Source organism: Macadamia integrifolia, chromosome 6 (genome assembly GCF_013358625.1).
Source record: "Macadamia integrifolia cultivar HAES 741 chromosome 6, SCU_Mint_v3, whole genome shotgun sequence".
In the NCBI taxonomy this organism is placed as follows: domain Eukaryota; kingdom Viridiplantae; phylum Streptophyta; class Magnoliopsida; order Proteales; family Proteaceae; genus Macadamia; species Macadamia integrifolia.
In genome coordinates, this window is record NC_056562.1 from 13,610,132 (window position 1) to 13,632,682 (window position 22,551).

Consider the following 22,551-nt stretch of genomic DNA (forward strand, 5'->3'; position numbering starts at 1 on the left):
ATTTTGATCTCATCCTCTCTTGTGGCATATGCAGCCATGTAATCAGCTGGACTGTCACACATGAATAACCTCATTCCTATCCAAATTCACAAGAAGATGCAATATCTTTTACGAGTTTGGACCTCCCATGGACCCACAATGTCACCATTTATAATATTCATAGTTGATTTTGAATCAGATCTGACTGAGACATGATGAATATTTAGGTCTTTGCATAAAACAATCCCCTTTTGAATTGCCATAAGCTCCATGTATAGAAATGACTTCTTTCTTCCTACAACAGCAAAAGCCATTATTGGATCTCCATTATTCTCCCTGATAATTCCTCCATAACTTGTCTTATCCTATGTAAGAGAGCCATCACAATGAAAAGTATACATCTGAGCTGGAGGAGCGACCCAAATTCAGGTTTTTTGAATTTTAGTAATCCATGTGATATTCAGCCCCCCAATTGTTCACCAAAAACTGATTTCGAACACTGCAAACATCAGTAAAATAACTAGCATTGCACCTATTCTTAACATCATCCATAATACTATATTCTTACCCTAACCCTTTTAGTAAAAAATCCTGGTATTTCTTTCCTGCCAGACATGTTGAACTGTAGCCTTCCAATAACCTTCAAATCATCTTCATCATGAAACTCATATTTTATCCACAATACAATGCTAGAAATGGCTAGAGATTGAGTCCCACTTTGAGAACATAATGCCATAATCTTCCTCAAAATAGAAGAAGTAAAAGGACATTGGAAAAATAGATGGTACCTACTCTCAAGACCTGCCAACACAAAACACAGTTGCTACTGACCCCAATATTCCTCTTCATAAGGTTATCTTTACTTGGCAATGCATCCTCAAGACATCTCCAAGTAGTGAAGGAATGTCTTAGGATGTTCCCTGTAAACCAAATGGATGGGGCCCAATCTACTTTGTACCCTTCATTCCGATGAGACCTTATAAAATAACAAATAATAATGAAAGTGGAGAAAAAAATTATTTAGAGTATTTCCAGGGTCATATTTAGAATTAAAAAAATACATAATTAAATTTTGGAAAGATGAAGTAGTCAAGGAAGCTATACATATAGACCCAAAGGGCTAGGTGCCCAAGTACCCTTGGTGAATTCGCAGGAGAGGAGGATGTGACACAAAGACTAAGGTTGGTTGTGATAGAAACAAGAAGTGGGATCGACATGTATCCATTTTCTCAATAAATCCTTCGTGGGAATGCCTCTGTGGAAAGTCACCAAAAGAACTCAAATTTTAGACGTATATGGAGTTTTCAAAAGTATCGTCAAGAAGATCTTAAATTTTGGATGTATATGGAGTTTCCAAAAGTATCGCCACCTATGTGAATAAAATAGATAAACATGTACACCTATTGGAGAATCCAATTCGGTTAGTAGCCATACTAGAATTCAAAATTTTAGTAGCCAATTTAGTTGTAGGACTCCTGTTTTTGAAAGGTCGCACTACTAATTATCAGATTAAGAGCTTAAGTGAATTTTTTAAATTTCAGTTACTAGAAATAATGGGAGAAAAGATTAAAAAAGACTGGTATTCCAAGAGTTCCCATTAAGCACATCGTTAACGTTACAGAAAGAAAGGGGAAGGGGGGGATGGATTTGTAAAGTAGCAAGGGAACAATGGGTATTAGGGATCCATGGGTCATTCCAGGAATCAGTACTGCAACCATTACCTATTTTACGCCTCAGCATCATAAAGAGAGTAGGGAAAATACTTACAATTCTGTTCCACGATACAGGTCCATTTTTCTTCATTGTTGAAGGGTGAAATGGATTTATTAGGGAAGTATTTAGATGTAAGCATCTTGACCCACAAAGAATAAACCTAAAAAAGAACTCTCCATCCAAGTTTCAAGAGGAGAGCTTAGTTCTGAGCTTCAGAGTTCCTAAGACCCAATCCTTCAGCAGATTTAGGGGTGCAAATCTTGTGCCATCCTATTAAATACAATTTTTTATTCAATTTGACCATCCCCATTCCAAAATCTCAAGTAAATAGAATCCAATCTTTTGCAAGTTATCTTAGGAAATAAAAACAAGACATAAAATAGGATAGGATAGAAGAAAGGGCAGATTGTAAGAGCTTCCTGCAAAAGATAGGAGGTTCGCTTTCCAAAAAGAAAGTTTTTCCCCACCCGAGACATTATATGCTGGAATATGTAACATTTAGCCATTACCGGAAAATGATTGGTTCCTACGTAGGTGGAATTTTTATCAATTTATTTGATTCCAATCAATTTGCAAATATTGGATTTGCAAAAGGCAGACACATTAGAGCTAAAGGCAAGGCCATTCTTATGCAGATTGATAGTTAGTCCTAAAAGATCAGAAAAAAAAAAATTCAAAATACATTTGTTAGGAGAAATATCCTCAGTGGTAGCTCTACAGAAGATAAATTTGTCATCAGCAAAAGATAAATGAGAAGTTTGGAGGGGGGGTCGAGCCACCTCAATACCCTTGAAAAGATTAAAGTCTCTATAGGCATTTAAGAGATGAGAAAGTCCTTCCATGGTCTGAGAGGCCATCCTTATCTAATTCCACAAGTGGGTTCAAGGAAATTATAGGTAGTGCCTACAAGTTAAGGAGGAGTACATAATATGACTTATCATATCCCCCCATCTATCTCCAAAACCAAGGAAATAAAAATTTCCTCTCAAGAAACCCCATTTCAATTTATCGTAGGCTTTAGCCATATCAAGGTTAATGGCAACTAAACCGGTCTTACCTTTAATCCTCTTTAAGTGATGGAAGATCTCTTGGGAAATGATAATGTTGTCAGAAATCTGTCTCCCAGGAACAAAGGCTGATTGAAAAGGACAGATCAATCGATGAAGAACAGACGTTACCCTCTAGGCTAAAATTTTCTTGATTATTTTATAGGAGACATTGCAGAGACTTGAGACTTATGGGTTTGAAATCGTCCACAAAGGTGGAGTTCTATTTTTTTGGAATAAAGCGGATTAAGGTATGATTCATGCCCACAGGGAGAGAAATATATCTAAAAAAGGTGGTGACAAAGTTGCAGACATCCTGTTGAACAATGTCCCAGAAACGATGGAAAAAGACAGTTTGAAAGTCATCAGTTCCTGAAGCTTTGTAAGCACCAATAGAGAACAAAGATTGTTGTATTTATTCAAAAAAGGGGATGCATGAAGCAAGGGGAGCTCAGATTGATCTAAAAGAGGGGGAAAAACATTCAATGAAAGATGAGTCAAGGGGGTTGGAGGTAGTGAAGATGGTGGAAAGGTGAAAGGCAATAGCACTAGGTTCAGAGATGGTGTCACCCTCCCTAGATAAAATTTAGTCAATCCCTCTCTTGTGATAATTGGACTTTGCAATGGTATGATAAAATTGGTATTCCTGTCACCCTTAGAGATATAGGGGTGTCTTGATTTTTGATACCAGAATAATTCTTTAGCATCCAATACCCATTTAATCTTATTGGAGAGAGGAATTTCATCACAAGGAAGTTAGATTTGATTCTCAAGATTCAGATGGGATTCGATAAGAGATCTTTTAAGAATGTTAATGTTCCCAAAGGTGTTGACATTCCATTTGGAGAGGGATCTACTAAAGCTGGCAAGTTTGGAGCTTCTCATCAAATAGTAGTTGCCAGCTTTTGTAGCAGAAGGACACAAACTCAGGGTGAGTAGTCCAAGCATCTTGAAAATGAAAAAATGTTTTTTGGATCTAGGCTGATGGGGCAAGTTGAATAAGAAGATAGGGTTATGATCAAAGCCAATGGATGAGATTTTGGATATGGAAGCAGAGGAAAATTAGGAAAGGCAACAAGGAGAAGCAAAACATTTCTCTAGGGCTTTCCTTAATAAGGTTAGGCGGCTTCTGCTTGTTTGACCAAATGAAATGGTTACCATGGAGTTTGATCTCTTCAAAGTTACAGGTGGAGATCAGTGAATCCAAGAGAAAGGAATAGGGGGCATGTTTCAAGGGGGTGCCTCCAAACTTATCATCAGGTTTAAGTATTTAATTAAAATCCCCCAGACAAAGAAAGGGAAGAGAGAGAAAGGGGAAAAAAGAAAGAAGATATTTCCAACATTGAGATCGAAGATGGGTTGTGGAAGGTGCATAAACACAGATTAAGATCCAGTTATTATTCTCAGACAAAATTTCAGTGGCAATAAAACTAGAATTAACAGACATGGTGAAGAAGGAGATCTGGTTGGAAACATGAATCCAAAGACCTCCTTTCAAACCTCTAGAGCCCTCACTATTAGAAAAATTAGACTTGTTAAAATCTTTGAAAATAAGATGGGAGGTGAAAGGAAGGGTGATCCTTTACCAAAAAAAAAAAAAAAAAGGAAGAGTGATCACTTATTGTAGTCTCATAAAGGAAAACAATATCAGGCAATAAACGTTTACAGTGAGACACCAAACAATTTTTCGTCAGTTTAAAATGGAGACAACACACATTCCAATAAAATATTTTTAAGATCTAACCATCATTGAAGTACATAAGAAACAGAAAGAAACAAGCGCAACAATAAGATAAAAGAGCTAAGAAGGATAAAGAAAGGTAAAAATAGAGAAAATGCCACAAAGAGAAATAAAGCCTAAAAAGACAGTCACAAGCACACTTCAAAAGATCAAATAGAAACAGGAAGTACCAACAACAGCAGTTACAATAGAAACAACAAAGGATAAAAATAACAGAAAGTATAGATAAAACTAAATTATCAGTAGCAGAATAATGCCTAAGAATACAGCAACGATGTAGATAACGAGATTCAAGATTGAACCAAGCTAAACATAAACCAAAAGGCACACAGAAGAAAACAGACATGTATATAGAGAAAGATGAAAGTGGGCAAGATACAACTACCTGGTCTAGTTTTGTTTGCTCTTCCCACCCTCCGTGGATCCCCTCATCCTCAACTATGATAAGATGGGAACTGGTAGCGCTATGAGGCGTAATCTTCGATTGATCTTCCCTCTCTCCAAGAAAAGCTTCAACTTACTTCAACAGAGTAGTAGGGTTTTTGGACTTAGCAAAGCCTTAGAGAGCGAGGAAATAAAACCCTTCGCACCTACTTCGATAGGGCTCTCTTTCTCTTCAAAGGGAGAAGAGAGGAAGGGTTGGAAGTACTGAATTTGGTGGTTGGATGCAAGACATTAGACAAGGGGTGAGAGGTAGACTCTGCAGGTAAGGTTTCAGGACCAAAATTAAAAAAGTACTTGGCCCTTTGAAAGCAGACGTGAGGAATATCCTCAGTCACAGGAGGGGCCTCCGTGGGTTCAGGGGGAGGGGGCTTGGCAGTTGTACAATTAACAGCTTCATTAGCAACAGAAGGAAAAAAGGGGTATCCACGAACTAAGTATCCGTGATGGATCCAAGACTAGGAACGCTAAAAAAATAGATCAAAGAGGAGAGAGGGAAAAGTGGAAGTGGCGTTCTCAAGGGCTTTGGGGTCCAAGGGTGGGATATGGAGGGACCAAAGGTACCGTGAAGAGAAATGGGAGAGGTAGGGACAATATGCCCCTCAGAGACTGGCAAGGGTTCCAAAGCATAGGTTGGCCCAGAGATGGGACAACCTCCGGAGGTAGGCAAAAGGGGGTCAGGGGCAGGGGGAGAAGAAGAGGTGGGGAGAGACTGTGACTTATAGCCAAGGGAGGATGGCGAGCGAGGCACAGGAGGGGAAATATTTGGAGAGGTAAGGTGATGCAGATCCAGGTTTCAAAATCAGGGATTGGATCACTTAGAGTCCACAAGAATGACTAAGAAGTTCAATGTAATGATTGAGAGGTAATTTTACAATTTTAGAAATAATTTTTAGAGCTTAAAAGAGAAGAAAATAAATAGTGGGGTCAAACTGAAATATAAAAGTAGAAGAGGAGGGGTAATGTGTAATTGCTAAAGTGAGGGGGAGGAATAATAGAACACAATTTCAGAACAGGGGCTTTCATGTAATAACAGAAAATAAACTCTTTTAAAACAAAAGAAAAAAAAAAAAAACCTGTTTCTTCTTCTTTTTATCGTGAGAATCAGAAATCAGCGAAAACTGAAGAATCAACAGTTCGAGAGAACTTCTTCACCAGGCCTCGGTTTGGCCTGAAATTTCAGGTGAAGCTTCTCAGGAAGAGGCTCTATTGATCCCACAAGATAAGCACTTGGATTTACAGGCTGGGAGGCTGCGGGAAAGACCAGAAGTAGAACCTGGAGGTAGAACAACGTCGGTCTCAATTGCAGGTATGATAACATATGGTAAAGGGACTTTTCGGCAACTGAAATCTAATGATTTGTGTCGCCTGGGGGAGGACTACTTTCGATAAAATCCTTGGCCCAAACAGCTCACACACAAAGGAGCTCGAAGCAGTTGAGTACAGCTACAATTATCGCCCAGAAACAGAGTATTCTTAGATCAGAAAAGTAATGATGACTACAATAAAGAATAGAGAGGAGAATGAGACAAGAGAGGGAGAAGAAGAGAAGTTTAGGGATGGGAAGGGGGAGATGTAAGCTTCACGGCAGCCATGGCATTCATTCCAACTTTCAATTCTTCAAAATAACTTCAAAATCTCAAAACTGAGTTTTTCTCCATTACAGGGCTATTTAAATAAAAAAATTATGACATAATTTTGGAAGCTAATTAAAAATTAAAAATGGAAACTAAACCTAGATAGCAACTAAAATAAAAATCAAATTTAAATGAAAGACTGTTAATCTAATCTCTAACCAATAAAGAAAGTAAATAAAAATCAAGTCAAAAGATAGCACTAATCCCTCGCCGAGCTGCATAAGGGCTAGGATTGAGACTACCTGGGGTAAGTTCACCAACAAAGGGGCAACGGTGGCTTGACTATATTGACTCCAAGGTAGAGGAAATGGTTTAGCTACCCTCTTCAGAGCAGGGTAGGATTGGACAAAGTAAGTGATCTTGCCATAGTTGAGGCATAAATCAAAAGGTTTGTATTGGAACTTGATAGAGACTGACACACTAGATGGTCTACGGATCCTAAAGGAGAGGCAAATCGGCCGACTTGTATTGGATGAGATCTTCACACAACCCGTTCCAATGGGGAAACCAAGAGAGTCATGGTTAACGTCGAGATCACGAACTTGTCTAACACAAGAGACAATGACTTTGAGATTCGAGGTTGATGTAGTCCAAGGGGATACTGGAATCATGCATCCACAGGAGGGACGGACTCAAGTTCGTTACTAGAGTTTTCAATGTCCAATTTAAAGAATCCAAGTTGAAGGAGATTATCCGCATGCCACCAAGGAGCCAAAGATATGATCCTGTTTCTTTCATCTACATAATAAAACTCCACAAAGAAAAATCCCTTATCCAAACAGGAGATAAAAATAGCCCCCCATGGAAGACCACAAATAAGATAAAAATTTACATAGCCAATCATGACGAGGTTTAGGGTAGCCAATAGAAGCGCCAAAGAGGGAAACGGGAGAGGTGGAGTAGGGTTTAGAGAGGGGATCCATGGACAGTACCAAGCGAAGGAATACTCCATATAGACCTGGCCAGGGAATTTTAATTGCAGATTTTGGATTTAGAAACAGGTAAGCAAGGTTGGTTTTGTAAAAACCAATACAGAGGATTCGAAAAGGCAGAGGGGTGGGGATAGGATTGTGATAAAAGGGGGTTTGGGGTCTATTATAGAAATGTGGTGAGGAAGTGAAAAGGAAGGGTTAAAAATAATAACAAAGGTCGAGAAGCAGAGTAAAAGAATAAAAAGAAAGTATGTCATAGGAGGTGCAAAACCAAAAGTAGAAATGCCAATAAGGGAGGGGGGAAAACACCATTGAAGCAGGCCAAAAAGCATGATTATGAGGTCCTTGGGATCAAGCTCCTCTCCCTAGCAGTGATTGTCAGGACTTGCCCATAGTTACTTGGGTGATCGACATGTATCCAAATGGTGATCCAACGGCTCTCGCGTGATACCTCTGTTCTAATCGATAGAAATACAACCATTGGATCACCGTTTGAACACCTGTCGATTGCCTAGATAGCTATGAACGAGCTTAGACGATCATCACTCAGGAGAGAAGATGAATCTAGTTATCGAGAAGCTCAATGGTCCTATCAAAGGTGGAAAGAGGTGAAGCGATAGCGAATGAGGTGAAAACAGCCTCTGCAGTGAGTGCGGCAATGCGATGAGTATCAGATAGCCAAGATGACCTTGGGACACGTGCCCAGATACTCTTGACAATTCAATGTTCATTCCACGGCCGCACTAACTACAGAAAATAATCGCTCGGGAACGAGAGGATGAATTTGGGAAAAGTAGGGGACAGATCAGAACAGATGGAGCATGACGTCAAACAGGAAGGAGGGTTTGGGATTTTTTCATGTTAACATGGAACTCCCAGTTTTTGGTAATGATAAACGTAAAACTCTCTCTATTCCTTGAACTATACAAGTTTCTTACCCCTCCCTCTTTCCATGGCAAAGGCGGTAGGGTGCCATGACCACACACTCACATGCTCAGGGTTTAAAACCAAGAGAGAACGGATGGAGAGGCGGGAGGTACCTGTAGTGACCTGATGGGCTGGGTTCCTGAGGCTCTCTGAAAGCCTGAACGAGAGAAGTATTGGCAATCCAGTGTTTCTGCATTGCGATTCCTCAAACAAGTAGCAGAACCTTCAAGACCGGACTGATCACAGGTTGAAGCCGAAACCAGAATGAATTTCAGGTTCCGATCTGCTGAGAAGGACGCAGGAATCCACATCTCCGATCTCAGAGTGACCAGTTGCAACCATTAATCCAATGAGAATAAGGTGGCACTGCTTTGATCTAACGTGGTGGTTCTCTTCCAAGTCCTGAAATGAAGTCACAAAATTTTAGTACTACTGATGAGGAGAAAAGTTATGGTATCGCTTATGAAAAACACATACAAATTTGGATGGGAGAATCCCTGATGTTTTTAAAGGCCTAGATGATCAAGGCCTTCAAAAATATCTGGGATTCCTTCTGTATATGTTTTTAGGACTGATGGTATAACTTATCTCCTTAGTAGTATTACTAAAATTTTGTGAGATCATTTCAGGGACATGAAGAGAACCACGTTCAGATCCAAGCAGTGCCACCTTATTCTCATTATTTTTTTCCAATGTTTTCCGCTATCTCAATATGTTAATCTCATTTTTCTTTCATGGTTGGAGAAAAGTTTTATTCCCATGGCTTGATGGGAAAACCAAAATACTGTTCATGCTGAGCAAGTTTCTTCTTTCTATTTCTTTCTTTTTTGCTGCTTTATTATTATTATTATTATTATTGGATATTCTATTACTGCCATTGTTTTGATCTTCATCTGGACGCTTGCATAGGATCAGATAGTTGGTTCTCCTTAAATCCTTTCTGGGCCTGATTGTTCTGGTTTTTTATCTATTCATATCTGCCTCTAGAATTGTTCTGAAGTTTGCACTTTTTATCCCTTTATTCCTGCTGGAAAACACAGTATTCAATTAACATTTTTTTTTTGGTTCAGTTTTTGTTGATGTCCTCATAAGATGAGCAAAACGGTTCTTTAGTCATCGGAGTAGCCTCCTGTGGTGGTTTCTTATCACTAGATATCACTTTAGGTTCCAGGAAAACTGAATAGAATTCTGTTCCATCTATTGCTCACCCTAAGGTAGAAAAGAAGTTGATACCTTAGGTATTATTATGAATCTTAAGTAAAATCTGATCCTCCTCCTAAAGCCTAGAGTTAATTGGGGTCAGATTTGTAAGAGAGAAAATTTTTCTTCATATTCTGTTTTCCATCGAGGTTAGAATTTAGTTTCTATTTGCCAAAAAAAAAAAAAAAAAATACTACCAAAAATTATCTACTAAATTACAGCCAGCTTGCATAGTTTTCTAAATATTTTTGGAAGCCCTTGTTTCGATAATTATTTTTTCTAACCTCCATAATTTTGAAAATTTCTCTGGTGGGTTGATCTTTAGGTTGGCATTGTGACTAGAGAACCACCTTAATGTTTGAAGCTGTGAAATCTTAGGCAAAATATTTCTACTCACGAGGCATTTGGGAGAAACCTTGATAAATGATTTACTATCCAAAACATTATTTGTCAGAAACCCTGATATGAACCACTAGTCCAGTGCTAAATAGGGATCCGGGCAATTTGTGAAATTTTACTAGTGGATTTTATTTCCCCTCTTAGGTTTCCTTCTTTGTTTTGACTATTTTCACTCATGAACTACAAAAATAGCAAAGTCTGTCATAAGTGGCCAGCTCTGTTATAATCATGTACCTAAATGTGGCTGCATGATTTTAATAGGAGTGGTTATTCTAAAAAAGTTGCTCCCATATTGATGTATGCCATTTAGGCTCGAATTCATATTCCGGGAAATTTCGGTCACTGCCTACATTAATATTCACATACTGATAGCAGTCTAAGATTATGTCCATTGAGGTTTAGTAGGGTTATATAATGATAAGAAACTAAACTCCGATTGGTTCTAAAAAATATGGCAGTGGCTTGAGATGGTATGCTAACACCCAATACATCAGGTAGGATGAACTGTCATTAGTCAGAGACTCTGAAGAGGATTAGGACATGGATCACTGAAGAAAAAAGTATATGCTTTAACAGGTGATAATGCCATGGGCACAATGGAATGGCAGCGGAGGGTTTCATGTAGGCAGCCCAAGATGGTTATGTCCATGCTTAAATGTTGCTGGCTGCTGCCCGCTGCCAATTCTAATGATCATATTGGTTTAACAAAGAACAACAATTATTTCAGCTGTTAGCCTTCTACAAGTATCATCCTGAGATTTAAAGCACTCAATGAGTAGGAATTACATAATAAGAGCCTTCCAACCTTCAAAAATGGAAAAATTAATAAACAAATCTGACACTCCTTTAGCCACAATTAGGCCCCCTAATGTAGTACTGATTTACAGGAGTAAAACAACACCAAGACAGGGTCGAAAACAGTAGCTAACACAGGGAATTAATCAACAGCAATCAGAGGGAGGATATTATGGTAATTTCCAGCCCAAATTAGGTTCAGAAATTATGTCAAATTGTCCCAATTGATCTCTGAAAACAGAACTGAGATCTAGACACAAAACAGGAAAAAACAGTAGTATTCGGAGGGCAGAAACAGTAGTAGTTGATTCAGGTTCTGAGAAGGGAAGTGTAGAATTGGTATTTTGCAAATATGTTAAGATCCAGCTGTCAGAAAGAGTCCAAATTTTTCCAAAATAGGATTCTTGACAGAAGCTGGAACAAGAGAACGAAAGATGATAAAGGAGGAGGAATGATGTCCGTCTAGCTTTCCCCATGCCCACACACAACCCCTGTTTTCAGGGGGCAGGGGTGTCTTTTCAAAACCCCTGAAAATAGGGGCTGTGGGAACGCTTGACGGACAGCGTTCTTTCTCCCAACATAAAAATAAATAATTCTTCTAGGATTGGTACGCAATTAAGGAGTTTTCGAAGCTCAGAGTTACCAAAATCAGTCCCCAAAATTCCTCATCAAACCCCAAAGCAAGAGATCCTAAAGTCAGCACTTCATACGGTAGAAAGAGTCATAATGCTCGGAATCGTTTGGCCACTGCCATCATCTATTCAGCGCAAAACTTCAGTGTAGACGATCGTTAGCAACTGCTAGTCTCTCCTCTACTGTAAGTCTTCTTTTCCTAGATTTTATACAAAATAAAGTAAGACAATACAAGTTATTCTAGTGTATATTGCAGGGAAAGTGCAGCATTCTGTCCTCAAATTTCAACTCTTTTTGTCTCCGGCACCAGTAAGGGTTCCTTCCGTTCCTTTTCTTCTCCTTTGGTTGATTCCCCCTTTTTTTTCTCGTTTTTTGTACACTGTGGTCACAATTCGTTTTAGGTGTGGGGTTATGTATTTGATAAAGTAAGATAGTATTGAAGAGTTTGTTGAAGTCTTGAATCAATGAAGTGGTGATTGGTCCAACAAACAGGGTTGAGTGTAAGAACTTGTTTGAAGAAGCCCAATTGTTGAGGAAGCTGGGCAAGCCGACAAGCATAAGAATTTTTAGTATTACTACTAAGGAGATAAGTTATACTAAAATTTTATTACTAAAATTTTGTGAGATCATTTCAGGGACATGAAGAGAACCACGTTCAGATCCAAGCAGTGCCACCTTATTCTCATTATTTTTTTCCAATGTTTTCCGCTATCTCAATATGTTAATCTCATTTTTCTGTCATGGTTGGAGAAAAGTTTTATTCCCATGGCTTGATGGGAAAACCAAAATACTGTTCATGCTGAGCAAGTTTCTTCTTTCTATTTCTTTCTTTTTTGCTGCTTTATTATTATTATTATTATTATTGGATATTCTATTACTGCCATTGTTTTGATCTTCATCTGGACGCTTGCATAGGATCAGATAGTTGGTTCTCCTTAAATCCTTTCTGGGCCTGATTGTTCTGGTTTTTTATCTATTCATATCTGCCTCTAGAATTGTTCTGAAGTTTGCACTTTTTATCCCTTTATTCCTGCTGGAAAACACAGTATTCAATTAACATTTTTTTTTTGGTTCAGTTTTTGTTGATGTCCTCATAAGATGAGCAAAACAGTTCTTTAGTCATCGGAGTAGCCTCCTGTGGTGGTTTCCCAAGAAATTATTATCACTAGATATCACTTTAGGTTCCAGGAAAACTGAATAGAATTCTGTTCCATCTATTGCACACCCTAAGGTAGAAAAGAAGTTGATACCTTTGGTATTATTATGAATCTTAAGTAAAATCTGATCCTCCTCCTAAAGCCTCGAGTTAATTGGGGTCAGATTTGTAAGAGTTAGAGAATTTTTTCTTCATATTCTGTTTTCCATCAAGGTTAGAATTTAGTTTCTATTTGCCAAAAAAGAAAAAAGAAAAAAATACAATACTACCATAAACTATCTACTGAAGTACAGCCAACTTGCATAGTTTTCTTCTAAATATTTTTGGAAGCCCTTGTTTTAAAAATTATTTTTTCTAACCTCTATAATTTTGGAAATCACTGGTGGGGTTATATCTTTAGATTGGCAATTGTGACTAGAGAACCACCTTGGTGTTTGAAGCTGTGAAATCTTAAGCAAAATATTTCTACTCACAAGGGATCTGGGCTAAACCTGATAAATGATATACTATCCAAAACATTAATTGTTTGGAACCCTGATATGAACCGCTAATCCAATGCTAAATAGGGATCCAAGCGATTTGTAAAAGTTTACTAGTGGATTTTTATTTCCCCTCTCAGGTTCTCTTATTTATTTTGACTATTTTCACTCATGAATTGCAAAGGCTCTGTATTGTAACGTTCTAAGAAATGGATTCTTTTGTTTTTCCATTTGTTGGGAACAGAAATGGGGTAAAACCTGTATGGTAAGTCCGGTTCAAATTCTTGTTTTTTTGAAATGAACCGGACACTTCTAAGGTTTTGGAGTCCCTTTTTTGGAACATGAAAGGGGTGCTTTTCATTTTCCGAATTGATTCTGAGCAAATGGCGCTGAATCAACTTTGTAACTTAAGTTAAGAGGGGAAAATACGTACTTTACCCTCAAAACATAACAATAGGTGGAGGGAACTGAAGCAAAACCCTATTGCCGTTCAGTTGCAACAGCCAGAGGAGAGAATCATTTGCAACTCGGTGAAGGGAACTGAAGCAAGAATGCGACTGCTCTTCTGTCGATCTGCCGTCGGTGAGGCTATCTGAAGGTCTCTCTCCCTACTGATTTTTTTCTTGGTTTTCAGTTTATCTCGTTGTTCCAACAGGTGGATTGTTGTTGCAGCCACCGTCTACGAGTTTTTCTTGTTTTGATTATGATGAATCTAGTAGGGTTTTATGGACTGGAATTGGATTGATGGGTTGTTTTGATTGAGGGTTTAATGCCTGAAAGGCTGAGAGAGCCAATATCCCCCTCCCCCTTCTTCCCATCATTCTCCCTCCATCTTCTTTCATTTTTATTATTTTCTGATTGATAATCACCATGTCCGATTACTGTTTGAAGTCCCTTTTGAAGGCTCAAATGTCTATTGATGCTGCAGTGATTGGATGCCTTTCAAGACCTGCAGTTACCAGTTCTGGAGACTGTGCCTGGGCAGCAGTGTTGTTGCCATAACTTCTATATCCTTGGGCCATTAAGGCTTATATTTTGGAGACTAATCAGAGCCCTACGAAAGCCCACTTGACGCACAATTGGAGGCCAACTAAGGTCTACATGCCGAGTTCTTGCAAATCTCCAATTTCTTGACCTAAATCAAGATTCCTCAGATCTGGTGGTTCAGCCATCAACTCAGGCTATGTTTTTGGAGTTTTATTAAGGTTACACTAAGCCACACGCGACCAAGCTTTCAGCCCCACCTGGGCTCTATCTTGTGAGCAAGGATTAAAGTATCGGTTTCGGTCGCCGTATCGGTCTACCAAAATTAAGATACTTATCGGAGGGTATCGTATCGTATCGGAGATACACTAAGATATGCTAAAAATACGCACATAAATGGATATGAAACACTTTTTTAAATACTTTTGCATAAAATTTTTGTTAAAAAAAGCTATTGATAACATGTATTATGTATAAACACTAAATTAAGGGTATCGCACTAAGAATTCAAGGTTTGTAGTTGTCCCATAAATGTAAAATCGTTGTTCCCAATCTTGATTTCCACTTTAGTTGGAGAGAAATATGGCTGGCAGCAACTTTGGAACAAAAACCCCTTAAAAAATCGTGTTTTCTGAAAAAATACCATCTTGGCCATTATTTGACCGTAGCGCACTGTATCGGTACATATCGATACATACCGATATTCACCGATATGTACTGATACTCATCGATACGTACCGATCGATACATACAAATACTCACCGATACTTTCCGATACATACCGAAACGTATATTTCACTTTGATTTTATATTTTCTATAAAGTATCAGTAAGTATCGATAGCGTATTGGTGCATATTGGTATGTATCGTAGGATATATATCGATACGAAAGGATTTTAAAAATTCCATGTATTGTATCGGTGTATATCGTATCGGTCGACTAAATTTAAGATGCATATCGGAGGGTATCGTATCAGTATCGGAGATACTTTAAACCATGCTTGTGAGTTCTTGGATTTCTCTGATTTACCTATCTTTTCAATTTAAGGTAATTATTATTCTGTCCAGATTATTAGCTTGTTATTCTGGGGATAGTTACCCACTATTAGGACTGGTTTTATTGATGTTTTAAGTCCTACATATTGTCTCGTCATTGAATTTTTGTTCTCTATTTGTTTGCTGGTTTTAAGACCCTATTATGTCCTAGCCGATTGGTATTGTTCTGATTTTTTATTATTGTTTGGGGATTAGTTTTACACTGATATCAGTGCCTATTGGAGAGACGTTGGGGGTTGGGTATTCATACTCATCCTTACATTACCAAGTCCTCAACATAGAATGGCAAGCCCATGGTGAAGATGTCAACTTTAACACCCATAGTGAAGATGGCATGTTATGTAAATATTGGTTTCTAACAAAAATAATTCTGTTAAGTGCAAACCATACAGGTTTCTGTTTCTTCCAGGGTACAAAATCAAATTTTTTTTGGGTTACCATACAACATTTAAGACACAGAATCACTCCAAAAAAATAGAAATGCAAAAAAGTGCGTCACATCTAGAGTCATGTTTAGAAAACAGAATCGTTACAGTATAGAGCCAAAAATAGCAAAGTCAGTCATAGTTGGCCAACTCTGTTATGTTCATGTACCTAAATGTGGTTACATGATTTTAATGGGGATGGTTATTCTAAAAAAGTTGCTCCCATATTAATGTATGCCATTTAGGCTCGAATTCATATTCAGGGAAATTTCAGTCACTGCCTACATTAATATTCACATCCTCATAGCAGTCTAAGATTATGTCCATTTGAGGTTTAGGGTTACATAGTGATAAGAAACTAAACTCCAATTGGGTCTAAAAAATATGGCAGTGGCTTGAGATGGTATACTAACACCAAATGCATCAGGTAGGATGAACTGTCATTAGTCAGAAGCTCTGAAAAGGATTGGGACATGGATCACCGAAAAAAAAAAAAATATGCTTTAACAGATGATAATGCCATGGGCACAATGGAATGGCAGAGGGTTTCATGTAGGCAACACAAGATGGTTATGACCATGCTTAAATGTTACTGGCTGCTGGCAGCTGCCAATTCTAATGATCTTTTTTTTTTTTTTGATAGGTTCTAATGATCATATTGGTTTAACAGATAACAACAATTATGTCAGCTGTTAGCCTTCTGCAAGTATCATCCTGAGATTTAAAGCACTCAATGAGTAGGAATTACAAAAAAAGAGCCATCCAACCTTCAAAAACGGAAAAATTAATAAACAAATCTAACACTCCTTAAGCCACAATTAGGGCCCCCTAATGCAGTACTGATTTACAGAAGTAAAAAAATACGAAGACAAGATCAAAAACAGTAGCTAACACGGAATTAATAAACAGCAATCAGAGGGAGGATATTATGGTAATTTCCAGCCCAAATTAGGTTCAGAATGTCAAATAGTCCCAATCGATCTCTGAAAACAGAACTGATATCTAGACACATAGCAGGAAACAAAACAGTAGTATTCAGAGGACAGAAATAGTAGTAGTTGATTCGGGTTCTAAGAAGGGAAGTGTAAAATTGGTATTTTGCAAATATGTCAAGATCCAGCTGTCAGAAAGAGTCCAAAATTTTCCAAATTAGGATTCTGGACAGAAACTGGAACGAGAGAACGAAAGATGATAGAAGGAGGAGGAATGATGTCCGTATAGCGTTCCCCACGCCCACACACAACCCTTGTGTTCAGGGGGCAGGGGCGTCTTTTCAAAACCCCTGAAAACAGGGGCTGTGGGAACGCTTGACGGACAGCGTTCTTTCTCCTAAAATAAAAATAAATAATTCTTCTAGGATTGGTATGCAATTAATGAGTTTTCAAAGCTCAGAGTTACCAAAATCAATCCCCAAAATTCCTCATCAAACCCCAAAGCCAGAGATACTAAAATCAGCACTTCATACGGTAGAAAGAGTCATAATGCTTGAAATTGTTCGGCCACTACCATCATCAATTCAGCACAAAACTTCAGTGTAGACGATCGTTAGCAACTGCTAGTCTCACCTCTACTGTAAGTCTTCTTTTCCTAGATTTATACAAAATAAAGTAAGACAATACAAGTTATTCTAGTGTATATTGCAGGGAAAGTGCAGCATTCTGTCCTCAAATTTCAACTCTTTTCGTCTCCGGCACCGGTAAGGGTTCCTTCCGTTCCTTTTCTTCTCTTTTGGTTGATTCCCCCCTTTTTTTTCTCGTTCTTGTACACTTTGGTCACAAGTCGTTTTAGGTGTGGGGTTATGTATTTGATAAAGTAAGATAGTATTGAAGAGTTTGTTGAAGTCTTGAATCATTGAAGTGGCGATTGGTCCAACAAACAGGGTTTGGTGTAAGAACTTGTTTGAAGAAGCCCAATTGTTGAGGAAGCCGGGCAAGCTGACAAGCATAAGAAATTTTAATAATTACTACTAAGACATAAGTTATACTTAAATTTTGTGAGATCATTTTAGGGACTTGAAGAGAACCACCTTCAGATCCAAGCAGTGCCACCTTATTTTCAGGACTTTTTCCCAATGTTTTCTGCTATCTCAATATGTTAATCGCATTTTTCTTCATGGTTGGAGAAGAGGTTTATTCCCGTGGCTTGAAGGGGAAACCAAAATACTGTTTTTGCTGAACAAGTTTTCTTTCTATTTCTTTCGTTTTGCTGTTTTTTTTGTTAATATTATTATTCTTGTGTATTCTATTACTGCTATTGTTTTGTTCTTCATCTGGACGCTTACATAAGATCAGATAGTTGGTTCTCCTTAAATCCTTTCTGGGTCTGATTGGTCTGCTTTTTTATCTATTCATATTTGTCTCTTGAACTGTTCTGAAGTTGCTCTTTTTTATCGCTTTATCTCCTGATGGAAAACACAGTATCCAATTAACTTTTTTTTTTTTTCAGTTTTTGTGATGTCTTCATAAGATGTGCAAACACAGTTCTTTAGTCATCAGAGTAGCCTCCTGCTGGTGGTTTCCCAAGAAATTATTAGCATTAGGTATCATTTTAAGTTCCAGAAAAACTGAATAGAATTCTGTTTCATCAATTGCACACCCTAAGGTAGAAAAGAAGTTAATACCCTCACTGTTATCTGAATCTCAAGTAAAATCTGATCTTCCTCCTAAAGCCTCAAGTTAATTGGGTCAGATTTGTAAGAGTTAGAGCAAGTTTTCTTCATACTCTGTTTTCCATCAAGGTTAGAATTGAGTTTCTATTTGCCAAAAAAAAAATAATAATAATAATACAATAGTACCAAAAACTATCTACCAAAGTACAGACAGCTTGAATAGTTTTCATCGAAATAGTTTCGGAAGCCCTTGTTTCAATATTATTTTTTCTAACCTCTATACTCTTAGAAATTTCTCTGGTGGGGTTATCTTTATGTTGGCAATTGTGACTAGAGAACCACCCTCTGGATCACTGAAGATAAAGCCATGGGCACAATGGAATGCCAGCAGCGGGTTTCATGTAGGCAACCCAAGATGTTTATGACCATGCTTAAATGTTACTAGCTGCTGGCTGCTGCCAATTCTGATGATCATATTGGTTTAACAAATATCAACAATTGTTTCAGCTGTTAAGACTTCTACAAGTATCATCCTGAGATTTGAAGCACTCAATGAGTAGGAATTACATAATAAGAGCACTCCAACATGCAAAAGTGGAAAAATAAATAAACAAATCTAACACTCCTTTAGCCACAATTAGGGCCCCCTAATGTAGTACTGATTTACAGTAGTAAAACAATACCAAGACAGGATAAAAAACGTAGCTAACACAGGGAATTAATATACAGAAATCAGAGGGAGTATATTTTGGTTATTTCCAGCCCAAAATAGGTTCAGAAATTTTTTCAAATAGTCCCAATCGATCTCTGAAAACAGAACTGAGATCTAGACACAAAACAGTAGTATTCAGAGGACAGAAACAGTAGTAGTCAATTCAGGTTCTGAGAAGGGAAGTGTAAAATTGGTATTTTGCAAATATGTCAAGATCCAGCTGTCAGAAAGAGTCCAAATCTTTCCAATTTAGGATTCTTGAAGGTCTGGTGAAATTTTGAATGCGATCAGATGGCTGAATTACTTAATCCGGAAAAATCTTGGATCCAACTTTCTAGAAGATCTGAACAAATCATAGGATTACTTGAAGAACAGTACTTACTTGACAGAAGCTGGAACAAGAGAACGAAAGATAATAAAAGGAGGAGGAATGATGTTCGTCTAGCTTTCCCCACACCCACACACAGCCCTTGTTTTCAGGGGGGGCAAGGGCGTCTTTTTACAACCCCTGAGAACAGGGGCTGTGGGAATGCTAGATGGACATTGTCTTTTCACAAGTACTTGAAGAACAGTACTTGACACAAGCTGGAACAAGAGAACGAAAGATGATAAAAGGAGGAGGAATGATGTCTGTCTAGCGTTCCCCATGCCCACACATAGCCAGTGTTTTCAGGGGGGCGGGGGCGTCTTTTCACAACCCCTGAAAACAGGGGCTGTGGGAATGCTAGACGGACAGCGTGTTTTCTGCCAAAATAAAACCTCTGAAAACAAGGGCTGATATGCAATTAATGAGTTTTCGAAGCTCAGAGTTACCAAAATCAATCCCCAAAATTCCTCATCAAACCCCAAAGCCAGAGATACCAAAATCAGCACTTCACACGGTAGAAAGCATCATAATGCTCGAAATCGTTTGGCCACTGCCGTCATCGATTCAGCACAAAACTTCAGTGTAAACGATCTTTAGGAACTGCTAGTCTAACTTCTACTGTAAGTCTTCTTTTCCTAGATTTTATACAAAATAAAGTAAGACAATACAATTTTCCTAGACTTTATACAAAATAAAGTAAGACAATACAAGTTATTCTAGTGCATATTGCAGAAAAAGTGCAGCATTCTGTCCCCAAATTTCAACTCTTTTCGTCTCCGGCACTGGTAAGGGTTCCTTCCGTTCCTTTTTTTCTCCCTTTTGGTTGATTCCCCTTATTTTTTTCTTGTTCGTTGTACACTGAGGTCACAAGATGTTCTATGTGTGGGGTTATGTATTTGATAACGTAAGATAGTATTGAAGAATTTGCTGAAGTCCTGAATCAATGAAAGTGGCAATTGGTCCAACAAACAGGTTGAGAGTAAGAACTTGTTTGAAGATGGCAAATTGTTGAGGAAGCAGGGCAAGCCGACAAGCATAAGAAAGTGGAGGAGAGAGACGGGATCATGTTCTGTCTGTTGAAACCCTAGATATTGGAATCAGGAGGTAGCAAAGATCTCCAAAAGTCTGTAAATATTTTTTATTCATTAAACTTGGGAATCTTGCTAACGGAGGTAAGCTTCATTTATTTTTTGCTTTTACTGATCCGATTCTGATCCCAATTCCAATTCCTTAAACCATTATGATTGGCTCCATATTCAGATTTTGGGTTCCAATATGATTGTTGCCTTGTTGGCGTCATGTGAGAAAAGAGAAAGCTTTAAGTTTCATGCTTTATGGAAGGTTTTAAGTCTCATGCTTTAGGGATCTGAGATACTTTTAGCCATTTTCTTGTAGCTTATGTGTCTTATTGTTCCTGTTTGCCAATATAAGCATTTTTATTATAACTTGCAATAGCTGTTTTGTTGCTAGGAGCAGGAGCTCTCCTTGGTTTGTTATAGTCTTCTATCATATCAGAAATCTGTTTTCAATAACAAAGTATTTACCAAACCGTTACCCATTGCAGGATGGAAATGGCTTCTTTTTCAACTCTAGACATCTTGAGTGATCTACCAGAAAATATACTAGAAAGCATCTTTTCTCATTTATCAATGAGAGACGTGGTGAGAACCAGTGTCCTATCAACCAAGTGGAGATACAAATGCATTTCAGTTCCACATCTCATATTCGATGATGATTGTATACCCGTTTCTGTTGGTTCACTTCGTCATGATAAACTTGTGCAAATTGTTAATCGTGTTCTCCTACTTCATAGAGGTCCAGTTCTAACATTTCAGATCTCTAGTTCACAGTTAAAAACCTGTCCAGATATAGACAGCTGGATTCTTTACCTCACATTATATTCTGTCAATTCTATCAAAGATTTTAAACTTCTGATTTCTGAACCCGAGTATCATAATGTTCATCCTTGTTTATTCTCCTTTAAAAAACTGACTCAACTGATACTGGCTGGTTGCATAATTGTACTTCCTGTGATGTTCAAAGGCTTTAGTTGTCTCACAACTCTGGCTTTTAAACATGTTACACTCTCTAATGCGGCTTTCGAATGTTTGGTTTCTACCTGCCCTCAACTAGAGAGGTTGGCATTGATTGATATCGATGGTCCTACTCGTATTGAACTTAGCAATCCAAAACTCAAGTACTTGTGGATCTATGGAAAATTCATTCCTATATACCTCAAAGAGTTGAGGTTTTTAGTTTTTGGAAGCTTTTTTGCAACAACGGTGGCTCATCCTGACCAACGAAGAACTTACAGTTTTAGCAACATTCTTGGCTCTCTACCGAGTGTTCAAAATCTTGCCATGGGAGGCTTGTATCTACAGGTAATAGAATCTTGTGATTTTCATACTTACTCAGCAATTTGCTTGCAATTATTTTATGTTTACTTATGTTTGCGTCCTATTATAGTCTTTAGCCATTGGTGATATGCCTAGGAGGCTTCCTTCTACTTATGATCATTTGAAGAGCATCTACTTTGCACTGAACGTAGAGGATATGAAAGATATTTTAGTTGCTATTTGGTTACTTAAAAGCTCCCCTAATTTGCAAAAGCTTGAAATCCATGTAAGTTACATTTTATCACCATCCTTTTCTTTTTTACCTTATGATTGTTTGTTCTGAAATTGTTTAATACTCCAGCTCTGGTGTTCTAAGAGAGACGCCATTGTTCCTATCATGGATCAACAAAAAGCGAAGGAACAGTTGGAGTGCACATTCAACAAACTTCGGGTTGTGAATATCTTTAGACTCCTTGGCATGAAAATGGAATTGGAATTCATTAAATTTATCCTTGCCAATTCGCCAGTGCTTGAAACAATGAACATCATTCTTGCAATGAATGGCATTGACAAAGGATTGTTGTTGAAAGAGTTGCTTCGATTGAAAAGAGCTTCACCCCAAGCAGAAATTTGTGTACTTGAACCCTAAGATTTAGAAGTGATCCTAGTTGATGAGCACTACATCTTCATTCAACCCCCCCCCCTCTCTTTGCCCTTTTGTTCTTGTTAAATGTATCTTTGCGGTAGCTGTGTCATAGGCCAAATGCTTACATGTTAAAGAGCATTCTTGTTGGCTACTGAAACTAGTGATCAAGACTGGATTTTCTTTGTTCTATGGGATCTTAATGATTTGGGGATGACAGCATTCATGTTGCTTATTGAAACTAGTAATCATGGCTTGTAACCAAGTTAGTCATGCTATGCAGGGGGCAATGGGGGTAACAGACTCAATAGAAGCATATCTTAGAGCAAGGATAACAGAATG

General features: G+C 38.1%; 1 protein-coding gene and 1 long non-coding RNA gene across 10 annotated transcripts; one reads left to right on the forward strand and one right to left on the reverse strand.

Annotated features, from left to right (window-relative positions):
* Positions 1-609: 609 nt before the first annotated feature.
* Positions 610-5,726, reverse strand: LOC122082402. Of its 3 annotated transcripts, none has more exons than XR_006141309.1 (2): positions 4,865-5,726; positions 610-1,962 (listed from the first exon to the last, which is right to left on the reverse strand). It is a non-coding gene; the product is annotated as an uncharacterized LOC122082402 (long non-coding RNA). The 3 variants fall into 3 exon arrangements; XR_006141307.1 differs by having other exon boundaries at positions 610-1,234; positions 4,862-5,726; XR_006141308.1 differs by having other exon boundaries at positions 4,862-5,726.
* Positions 5,727-8,283: 2,557 nt separating this feature from the next.
* LOC122081172 (F-box/FBD/LRR-repeat protein At1g13570-like) lies at positions 8,284-22,467 on the forward strand. Of its 7 annotated transcripts, none has more exons than XM_042648177.1 (5): positions 11,664-11,752; positions 17,187-17,239; positions 20,795-21,611; positions 21,697-21,852; positions 21,928-22,467. In XM_042648177.1, the coding sequence occupies exons 3-5, from the start codon at positions 20,796-20,798 to the stop codon at positions 22,213-22,215; spliced, it is 1,260 nt and encodes a 419-aa protein (XP_042504111.1). In that variant the 5' UTR covers positions 11,664-11,752; positions 17,187-17,239; position 20,795; the 3' UTR covers positions 22,216-22,467. The 7 variants fall into 7 exon arrangements, with proteins under 7 accessions (XP_042504109.1, XP_042504111.1, XP_042504105.1 ...); XM_042648171.1 differs by lacking the exon at positions 11,664-11,752 and adding an exon at positions 19,963-20,015 and having other exon boundaries at positions 14,819-19,850; positions 20,203-21,611; XM_042648173.1 differs by lacking the exon at positions 11,664-11,752 and adding an exon at positions 19,963-20,015 and having other exon boundaries at positions 14,819-17,239; positions 20,203-21,611.
* Positions 22,468-22,551: the final 84 nt, after the last annotated feature.